Source organism: Phascolarctos cinereus, unplaced genomic scaffold, assembly GCF_003287225.1.
Source record: "Phascolarctos cinereus isolate Bilbo 61053 unplaced genomic scaffold, phaCin_HiC Scaffold_4;HRSCAF=312, whole genome shotgun sequence".
Taxonomy (NCBI): Eukaryota; Metazoa; Chordata; class Mammalia; order Diprotodontia; family Phascolarctidae; genus Phascolarctos; species Phascolarctos cinereus.
Window position 1 is genome coordinate 234,669,578 of NW_027555847.1, and position 11,787 is coordinate 234,681,364.

At 35.8% G+C, this 11,787-nt stretch overlaps 1 protein-coding gene across 1 annotated transcript in view; it reads left to right on the top strand.

The window, feature by feature from the left end:
- The window catches only part of LOC110223801 (aldehyde dehydrogenase 1A1-like), a 39,257-nt gene extending 27,741 nt beyond the window's left edge, over positions 1-11,516 (top strand). The window contains exons 11-13 of the mRNA XM_021009493.2: positions 5,423-5,580; positions 9,116-9,190; positions 10,934-11,516. Of these exons, the coding sequence (XP_020865152.1) occupies positions 5,423-5,580; positions 9,116-9,190; positions 10,934-11,006 (306 nt within the window). The 3' untranslated portion in view covers positions 11,007-11,516. The remainder of the gene's footprint in view (positions 1-5,422; positions 5,581-9,115; positions 9,191-10,933) is intronic.
- Positions 11,517-11,787: the final 271 nt, after the last annotated feature.

Here is an 11,787-nt window from a genome sequence, read left to right on the forward strand (position 1 = left end):
TTTCAAGACATAACTGGGTGAATAAGTTTCCCCATAGATGAGAATCCACCCCCCCACTCATTTTACCTTAATTGGTTTGTCTTGTTCATTGATAGAACTTTAGTTGTCATCTAGGCTAGGGAACACTGAACACTCCCAAACCCTTTGGCAATAATTACTAATTATCACATGGCAGTTCCATACTATGTTATACCTAAGTAATAGGAAGAGAAAATATTTCTGTACGCTTAAAAACTTAGAAATCATACAACACCATATTAATTAGTATTTCTCCCTTTTCAATGATAAGACACCTTCATAACACCTGCCCTTGCACAGGCCATTATTGCCTTGACTTCAATTCATAAAATATAATTGAAGTCATTGTGCCAATTTAAGAATCATGGACCTTGGGGCAGCTAGGTGGTGCAGTGGATAGAGCTCTGGCCTTGGAGTCGGGAGGACCTGAGTTCAAATCCAGACTCAGACACTTGACGCTTACTAGCTGTGTGACCTGGGCAAGTCACTTAACCCCAATTGCCTCACCAAAAAAAAAAAAAGATTCATGGACCTTGAAGAGACCAGAGATGTCACCTGATGCAGAGCACTGCCTTTCATGCTTGGGGGTAACTAAGCCATACAGAATAAATAGTCAGTTTGTTGTTGCAATTTCTGGAGAGATGAAGGCTTCACAACATTTTTCTTACCCTGACTTTCAAGAGGTTTTCCCTTCAATCCAATTCAAGTTTCTGGTTCTCTTTCCATTTAATTTCCTTATTTCATCTAATAATAATAATGATAATAATTGTTAACACTTAAATAACATTCTAAAGATCATAGAATGCCTATTTTTAACAGAAATGTAGAGAACACACTAGTTACATTTTCCTCACAAGATAATAACTCAGGAGTTACTCTTTAGTCTTTTTTTGTTTTTACATCAAACACATTCCTTTTACTTCCTTTTTTCCAACAGACCTATTGTTTTATCTTCTTAATAGTTAGATCATACTATTAGGAGCATAAACTCATAGAACTAGACCTGGGAGGAACCTAAGAAGATTTTGACATCCATTTATTTTCCATATGAAAAAATGGAGACTTTGAGAGAGTAAATCATGCAAGATCACACAAATAGCATTCAATGTAAATGTGAACTCATATCCTTTGACTCCAAAGCCAATGAATGCTATTTCCCCTGAACTACTCTGACCCTTCTCCAGTTTCTTAATATCTTTTTTATATGGCAAAGACTAAAAAAAAGCCGCCATATTGAAACACAAGAATCTCATAAGAAGATAATGTACTAGAAGCATTGCTCTTCAGCCCTAGAGTAGAATGGTTTATAGCAATGTCTTTCAGGGCTATGCTGGAGGCTGTTCTACTTCAGAGCTAGTTGTTAAATACTCAGGTATAGTTATACTTTAAAAAACATCAAACCTTACAAATCATGGTTTAATTTGTTATTTTGTTGTTACTAGACTTGAGAAAGTAAGGAAGGAAATGTTAATAATGCGGATCAAAACTAAATCTGAGTCCCCTTTTGGACAGCCAGTTGTACACATTTCCCAGGGCGCCCATGTGTACTATCTTCATTTGTTGTTGTTGTGTCATTTCAGCCATGCCCAACACTTCATGACCCCATGGCAAAGATACTGACATGGTTTGCCATTTCCTTCTCCAACTCATTTAATAGATAGGGAAACTCAGGCAAACAGGGTTAAGTGACTTTCCCAAGGTCACACAGCTGTCTTCTTAAAGCCTATTTAACTTTTCAGAGAGTGCTGGAATCTCTGATCTCATTACCCTTACTCACACAGAGACATCATGATATTATGGATAAGTGTTAGTATCCCCGTTCGAAAGACCTAGTTTTAAATCTTGCTTCTGATACTAAATAGCTATTATGTACACACGTTACTTAACCTCTGTGTGATTCAGCCACTCCTCCGGACTCACCTACTAAGTAATAGCATGGTAATGCTCTGATTTTGTTGGAGGGAATACCCAGCAGTGGTAAACTCAGAGATCCTCTATATATTTCTGTTACCTCACTCATTGTTATTATCCTTTTGACAGGTAAGATAACTGAGGTTTAGTGATGGCAAAGTGACTTGCCTGAGGTATCACAGCTGGTTGATGGAAGCATAGAAACAGAGTTCCAGTCCTCCTGATTCTTGCCTACAAATTCCCTGTATTAGACCACTTTGCCATTGATGTTCATTTTGTTTCCCTTTACAATCAATCAATCTAAATGCAGTGATATTCAATTCCAAAGGCCTCTGGCCATATGTAAGTGTTTGTTTCTCTTTCAGAGAGGAATAACTTTATTTTAAGAAAGCGATTTATCTGACTTTGTTTAAAGAATTCTTAGGCACCTGTGGGATCATTAGTCCAGTCTTTGCATAATGTTCGTTGGCCAGATCTGAAATTAAATGTAAGGTTTGTAGAAGAAGATTAAGACCTGAGAACATACTATCTTACTCATGCTGTTTGTCTCCATTTGGTATTTTTTTAAATCTTATTGATGCCTTTTTTGATACCACAGATATTGCCCAAGAAACTCCTTCTTCCATTGACTCTCCATTATTTTAAAGAACAGGAAGAATTGACTGACAGGGTGATAAAATATGACAGCATATGTAATATTCTGCCTTGGTACTTCCTATCTCTTTACCAAAAAGGAAGGGGCCACATTAAGAATTGCCTGGGCTCGTATCTTTTACGACTTCTGTCAGTTCTTAGTTGAAAAAAATGGAGTGTCTGGCCAGTAATTTGGATAACTCAAAAATACAAATATTATTTTTAGACTTGGAGAGGATCTTTGACAGCACTTAGTATGACTTCCTTCTTTTACACATAAGGAAAGAAGGGTAAGCAAAAGTAAATTGATTTGTCTAAGGTACTAGAGTAACATAACACTTTTTTTCACCAGCAGCAAAGTAGCAACCTCAAAACTGAATGTATAGTCCAAAAAGTTAAAGATTTAAAAATATACTACAAATAATTCATAAAAAGCTATTATTTCCAGAAGGTGTTTTCTATGTGGAAGGGTGAACTTAAAACTGATGACCTCTCAGGTTCAATAATTCTGTCAATGAGAGGATTGACTTCCGTTTCAAAGTGGAACATCTATTTCAGATTGGAACTTCCATTTTCATATTGGGTTTTGTTCTCACCAATCTCTGAGCCATTTCCTGATAGATAAATGGATGTACTAATCTTTTTACAGCCAGTTAAGGGTACATGTAATTCTTTGAAACAGGAATATGTATGTATATATGTGTATGTGTATGAGTATGTGTGTGTATGTGTGAACACACACTCACCTGTATATACACAGACACACATTCCTTATTAGGTAGTGGCATGGGAATGGGATTCAGAGCAGGTAGGCAGTATGTGGCACAAGTAGTCTTTTGGGCAGCGTTAGCTAGGAGAAGGAGAGGGGAATGAAGCTCATGCAGTCCATCCCCTTTCATAATAAACTAGAGAAAGTGAATGGAAAAACACACTCAAGGTTGTCCTGGTCAAGTTATAAAAAACAAATGCCAACACAAATTAAAGGCGTTACAAACTGGACAATTCTTCCAGGTTCACAAGTATTTGAATAGCTTTCACTCAATTTCTCTTCCAATGAAATGTTCCCATTTCTTGGCTACAGTAGGACAGAAGGGGGAAATAGCTAAAATGTTTCTTCAGAATTGTTGTAGCATATCTGGAAGATAAGTGTCAAGGAAAACCCAAAAACCTGAAGCTGATTACAAATACTAAAATATTTATTCTGTCCACTGCCAGAACGAACGACTTTTGAGTTCTAAGAGGTAGCCTAGAGTAATTTCTGCAACCATTTGGAAGTCCTAAAGTATTTTTGACCTATTACTGATTGCATTTGCTCCTACAACTTAATATGACATCTATATATTTTTTTAAAAAGTCAATCTATTTAAGTATATGACTTTTCTGCCCTCTTTCTCCAACTCCAAATTCACAAGCAGTGAATGGGGAAAATACCCTGGCTAGGTTAGGATCATAGTAATTTTAGGATGAAGAACTAGAAACTACCTTAAAAATCATCAAGTCACACCACCTAATTTTAGGATGAAGAAAATGGAGGCCTAGAGAGATGATGTGATTAGTCCATGGTCATTCTGATCATAAGCAAAAGACCTAATTCTCACTGATTGGATCATGCATCCACTCATGGACCATAAGAGATGAAGCTGTGGAGCTGAGTACTGAACATTTGAGTCAGTCTTTGGATTTACCCAAGTTATTTCCTTCATCCTAGGTTCAAAATTAGTCAAATGACTCCTGGCTATGGACACTGTTACAGACTAGTGACCAGATCATAAACCATGCTCACTCTGGCAGAGTATTCATCATTAAAATAGTTTATAGGGCATCTAGGCGGTACAGTGGATACAGCACCAGCCCTGGAGTCAGGAGGACCTGAGACCTGAGTTCAAATCTGGCCTCAGACACTTGATACTCACTAGCTGCATGACCCTGGGCAAGTCACTTAACCCCATTGCCTGGCAAAATACAAAAAAAAAAATAGTTCACACTCTGATGAATATCTTCTTCCAGAAGGTCAACGTTGGCATCTGTTGCTGGTTCTTGCTATAGGGTGTCTCTCAAGTCTTAGTGCAGTTTTAAGCTTTGATAGCAGCTTAAAACCACCCCAGAACTTTTGGGATGCCCTGTATTTATGCAGTCTTCATCAAAAGCTAAAAGTAGGAATAAGAAGATAAAAAAATCCTCACTTTAAATTTGATTTCTCACATAAACATTATTTATCTTAGGTATAGAATCATAGATCTAAAGTTTTATAGGGGCCTTGGACATTGTCTTTTCTAACTCCCTCATTTTACAGATAAGTAAACTGAGACTGAAAAAAAGCAAAGTGATTTGCACAATATCAAACAGGTAGTAGGTAGCAGAGCCAACATGAGAACCCATGTCCTCTTATTCTGATTCTAGCATTCTCTCCACCATACCATGATGCCTCCTGACCTGTTTCCTATTAGGACATTCATTCAGCTAATATTTATTTATTAAATGTCTACCTTGTGCAAGGTGCTATACTTGTCACTGGGAATATAAAAACAAATCTAAAATTACTCTCTGATCTTGAGGAGCTTACAGTCTATTTGATAAAAATTACTTACCATGGATATAATTCTAATACATGTGTATGGGGACCAATTTACCCCAAAGTGATTTCATATGTCATTTTAGCTAAACATCCTTCTTAAAAAAACTTGTCAAGCTTCAGTTCATACCCCAAACTAAATGAACAAACAAAAACAAACTGTCCACACAACAACAACACAGCAGTCAATTTGATTTGATTCCTATTTATGTGTTTTCCCCCCTCCCTTTGTTTTCTTCTCTCTCATTCTCTCCACTTCTTTCTCTCTCTCTCCTTATTATGGAGCAGATTTTTGGACCAGTTCAACAAATCATGAAGTTTAAAACTATCGATGAAGTGATCAAGAGGGCCAACAATACCCACTATGGCTTATCAGGAGCTGTTTTTACCAAAGATCTTGATAAAGCCTTAACCGTTTCCTCTGCCCTTCAAGTTGGAACAGTCTGGTAAGTCAAAATTTAGTGATGTGGCCTTTTAGAAGATTACATCACATCTCAAATCACATTAAGAGAAATATTTGGACATTCAAAAAACATTGTTTTTCTTTCAAACCATGTAGGCCACTGAGATGTAGATTTTCTCTGCTTTTTTTCTGAGCTATTGATAATTTTATAGATGAGTCACACAGTAGTTTAATTGAGGTCTATCTATCCTCCATATTTTGTTTCTTGAAGAAATTTCTTAATGAAATTTGGTATTTAAAATTAACTAATTGAGAGGCATTGTGGTGTTGGTGAATAATAATATTACTCCTACTAATATGAAGAACAAATTTTAATAACACATAATATAATAAAAATATATTATAAAATAAATAAATACATTACAGAAAATATTTAATATAAAATATGTAACATTATTAATATAAAACCATAGTAATAATGTTATATGATAATATAAAATACAACTACAATAATAATAGGTAGATTTTACAGAGTGCTTTGAAGATTACAAAGCACATTACAAATATTATTTCATATTCTCCTTACAATAACCCTGGGAGGTAGGCAATAGAATTATCCTCATTTTAAAGATGAGGAAATGGAGGCATTTATGTAACTTGGCCAAGGTCACACATCCAGTAAGTGTCTGAGGACCAGCCTTGAAGTCAGGAAGACTGATATTTAAGCCCTTTCTCTGACAAACACTAGCTGTGTGGCAACTCATTTAACCCCTTGTGTTACAGGAACATAAGATTATGTTAAAACATAAGTTATCTTGCTCCACCAACAGAAAGGATTTCCAACTAAAAGTGGAAACTCTACCAGTAAAATTACAGGACCAACACAACAGGGTAAAATTAATTAATCAATAAATATTTGTTAGTACCTATTTCATGCTCAGTACTGTACTAATTGATGTAGAAGGCACAGTGTTATATAATAAGGTTACATATTCTTATTTGGGGATTAGACTTGTGATGTCATTAGTATAGAAATCTCACAGAGGAAAACCCCATTACCAGTACATATTAGCACTTCTCCTGAAGCTTGGAAAGTTGCCTTAGGGGCATTTTCAAGAGTTGCCAGTGGTACTGACAAGTTAATGACTTGCCGAGGGTCTCATGACCAGTATGGTTGAGAGGCAAGAACTGAACCCTATCTTTTTGTTTTTATTTAGGGACACATTATTTAGAGTTGAAAGGAAATTTGGGATTCATTTAGTCTAACCCCCTGAATATGATAGATGAGAAACCTGAGTCTCAAAGAAGTTAAGTGACATGTTGAAGTCACACAATAAGGAACAGAACTGGAATATGACATCAAGTCCTTTGACTCTAATTTCGGTTATTTTCCTACACCCATAGTTCAGGGTGATATGGCAGCCTTCTGTGATTAACCTCTTTGTCCTGTTTCTTACATGAATCGCTTGTTCTCAGATTAGCTGTTGTATCAGCCTTTGGAGTCACATTGCAATTTCGTAGTACCTGCCTCCTAGTCATTTCTGGCCTTACCTTAGGTTAGACGAGGGATCGTTCATCTAGCTACTCCTTCTTAGTCCAAACTATTCCTTTGATGCTTTCTTCTACCTACATTCTCCACAATAGTTAGAGCTAATTATATATACAAGTATATATACATACATACATACATTTTGTGTGGGTATGCATGGGTATAATGTGTGTGTGTAAATGTGTGTATGTTATATACTGGCATGAGCAGTCTAGATAGACTTCCTTTTTAGTGAGCGTTCCAACTTCCAGTCTGAGAAGCACTATCCTAAAGAATTCCTGGAACCAAAAGATTTTTTTCACCTTAAGAATTTTCCAGTGGTTCCATTATCTGTTCTGTAGGGATTTTTAAGCAGTTAAAAATCACCTCTCCTTTTACCTTTAAAAACATGCTATGTTCTAAGAACTTTTATCAGTGGTTCCAGAGACAAAGAGATACTAAAGCCTATAAGCCCAGAATTATGAGTTACCTAAAGAACATGGGTTTTGCTGATTCCTATGCTCTCTTGACAGGGTTTTGTAAGTGTATGCCCACTCTCCCCCACAGATACTAAGTGCTATGGTGAGAGATTATGACCTAAGAAGTTCAGTGGATAGAACACTGAGCCTGGAATCACAAAGACCTCAATTCAAATGTAGCTTCATACATTTGCTAGCTGTGTGATCCTTGGCAAGTCACTTAGCCTCTGTTTGCCTCCATTTCCTCATCTATGAAATGGGCATGATAATAGCACCTTCCTCCTGGGGTTATTATGAAGCTATTTGATCAAATGACATAATAATTATAAAGTGCTTAGAACAGTACCTGGCATAGAGTGAGTGTTATATAAATGTCAGTTATTATTATTACTTATAGGCTGTAATATGTTTCATTATTCAAGCATTTGCTTTAATACATCAATACCTGCAATGTTGTTGTTATCCTTTTTTAGCCTTATTGTTAAGTAAATGATTATATTTAAGACTTGAAAGTGTCATCAATGTGAGTGGCTTGTTTACATAAATGGAAATGCGTCAGTGGGGGCTCAAGAAATAACATGGTAAAAATACTAAGTATATATCCCCCAGAACATGCTTAACCCTAAGACCTCAAGAGAATTTTAATATAATTATATTATGGAAGTCCATTTCATTGGGAACTTTAGGCCCTTCACTCAGAGGGCAGGTTGAGGTGAGTGAGATAGTCCACAGAGTAAGTAAGTGTTGATATACTCATCTGAGAGGTGTGAAATATTAAGTATGGGTAACTAGCCCCATTACTTCTTATGCTAATAACATCAGTTAATATTATTTTAAGTATTCACAACATAGCTTATAAATATTAAAAGACTCTCTTGTGGTGCAATCCATTAAAATGTAATAAAAATATAAGTTCTTTTGGTTTCTTGAGTGTCACACAGGCTCCAAAACAAGTGCATGGGCCTGCTCTCCTCCAACAGAGGGGAGTACCCATACTGATGAGATGACAACACCATTGAATTATTGAAGTAAATATATAAATTACTCTAGAGTTAATAGCAGAAGAATCAAATACTTTCACCTTTTTAGTTCATCTAAACCAAGAAAATTTTGCATTAATTACCTGCTATAAACCTTATAGAGAGGTAGGTTTTTCTATTGGATTCAAAAGATGGCCTCAAAATCTTGAAGACCTTGGTTCAAGGCCTACTTCTGACATAGATTGGTCATAGCTCTGGACAAGTCATTTGACCATTAATTGTCCTACAGCAATTTAGAACTGTAAGTTGCGCAGCAGATATAAATCTGCTTTTGTGGAGAAACATTTTTCAATGGGAGTTCTGTATCCAAATGAAATTACAGGTCTGATCCAAAATTTAAAAGAGGTATTTATACAGTACTTAGCACAGTGCCTGACACATAGTATACACATAACTAATGCTTATTTCCGTTCCTTTCCTACCTTCCCTTCCAAAAAATAAAATCAAAAGAACTTCATACGTGGTAAGCATTGAACAAATGCTTATTGAAATACACCAAAATGTTAATGTAAAACACCTTTGTCTTTGCAGGGTAAATTGCTATGGTGTGAATTCTTGTCAAGCCCCTTTCGGTGGATTCAAGATGTCTGGAAATGGGCGCGAAATGTACGTAAGGCCTTTTGGCATTTTATTTGGCAAGTCCACTATATGTATTATTTAGGATGTGTCTTCATGGTACCAAAGGAGGAGAAAGGGGAGGGGAGGAGGATGTTTCCCATGTGCTCAAGAATAAATTCAGAGTCTCTTTTTTATCTATTGCCCTCCTTCCTCTTTTTCAGGAAACTTTAAATCCAGATAACTTGTTGAATCTTAGGTTCCACAAATTAATATGAAAAAGTGTATTCAAATAGATAAAACTATATCCTTACATTTATAGAAATAAGACTTGTTTCTGGACAAAAAATAAAAATCAAAGTAGAACCATATTCATTTAAAGAATTACACAACTTATTTTTCTTTATAAATTCATAATTATAAGAAAAATGTACTAATTTTTTCATTTTTAAAATACATAGGAGCTATGTTAGATTCTCTGTTTTAAGCAAGGTCCTTCCATTTCATCCCAGCCAACAAAATAAACATACTATGGAATATAGTTGGCTGGTAATAAATACTATAATGTTTAATTCCTCTGTGGTATTTTTATAGTGTTGGCTTATTTAGAAGTATTGTTTTCTTCTTGTTTTGCTGTAACTGTTTGGTGGTGATTATCTGAAAGAGTATTAGAATTCTCAATGGTAAATCTGTCTATTGAATGGTCACCTTTAATCTCATGATAGTTCCATAATATTTTAATAATCACTGTAAAATAATTCTTGGAACACTGTGAAGACTCACCTTCCTCCTATTCAGTGGTCACCTAGAAAATATATGTATACTTCTCACTCATGTCTTGGAATCTCACTCACATAGAGACAAAACTAGGGACATTGCGTCGGGTACCAATCTGAAAAGAAGGGAGTATTTACTCTCCCCATGTTATAAATGTTCCCTGCCTCACTGGCTGCCAATCTGTACTTCTTCAGGAGTTTGGAGTTACAATAGGGGCTCTAAGAGATGAAACAGGGTCACAGCTCTTAGCAGATTGACAGGGAGGTGGGCCACCCCTTTACCTATTGAAACTGCACATAGTTTAACTGTCCTCTCTACATACTGTGCCCTATCCCTTCCAATTGTCCTCTGTACTATGTTGCTATCTCACTCCACTCCTTGCCCTCCATCCATTGCAAGTTACTCACATAGCTAGATATTTCCCTGCTATTGGTTTCGGAAACAATCCTAGTATGTCAGCTCTACATCTAATGTATTACTTAACTATAATAAGAACATCAGTTTTAAAACTTCCGATTTCTAAAACAATGTGGTTGGGCATCCAAAAAAGCCATAACTTTTTATATGATTTTATAGGAGAAGAATCATCAATACAGAAAATGCCTCTAATAGTTATTGCTTCTATTCTTGATATTTCTGAGAATATAAAATGTTTCTGAGGGCATTAATCCTAAAGATTTTGTGGATGGGCCACAAATGGGATTTTGTGAACATCGCAAATCATCCATGTAGAAATATCTCCTACTGATATAGATCAACAATTCATCTTTCATGTATAGTCCTTGAGATTTGAAGCCCTTAGACATTAAGTGATTTACCCATGGTCACATAGCTAGCGTGAGTCAGAGGAAGGATTTGAACCCTGGCCTTCTTGACTGCAAGGCTTTCCTTCTAGCCACTACTCTACCCTATCTTATATCTGCCCTAACGAAAAAAACTCAAATTCATACTGAGACATTGACTATCTTGTATGGATAACAGTATCTCAAATGTAATTTTGAATTTTTTCCTCTCCAGGGGAGAGAATGGTCTCCATGAATACATCGAAGTCAAGACTGTCACAATAAAGGTTTCTGAGAAGAACTCGTAAGAGTGGCACAGGAGATGGTGCTCCATATCATCAATGAATGACCCTAAAAAGTGAAAGATATTATTATATCTCCCATTTTACCTGATTATTTGCATTAGCTGCATAAAAAAAGTCATGACTAGAAGATGTCATGTGCCTTCTTACTCTCATGTAAACATGGTGAATCCTGTTCTTCCTGAAATTTGGGGAGTGTAATCAACCCTAGATATCTCAATTACTAAAATAGCCATGAGTTTTTCTTAGTAGATGATTCTTGCAGAGTTTAAGTCATTAAAAAAATTAAGAGGGTCATTTATTATTTTACTTTTTCTTTCTGTCAATGGTTAATTTAAACTTAGTACACATGTTATGTTACAAAACAGATGTACCCTGTTCACTGATGCTATTAAGTCATCTTTACCTTTGGAAACAATCCTTTCCTGTGAAAATAATTACTATGTTTAATGAAGTAATAACCACTTTGCTTAACTGTCATTTCAATATCAGATTCATTAAAATAATCTTACATAACACTGTGTACATGTGGACATTTTAAGATCTTCACTGCGGAAGTTTCCATTTCATATAATGTAGGACGTATTTGGTATTGAATTGGTCATGCATTTTATTTTTTAAGTCTAAAGCATAGATCCCTGAGCTTTTCGTCATGAAGGAAGTGTGTTGTTTTGTTTTTTGGTTTTTGTTTTTAATTTCACTTAAGTGTTATGATTGCCATATTGAAGAATGTGGAGGGGAACTGGTGAACATAGACGAATATCAAGGGAGATGGTGATAGTGCAAG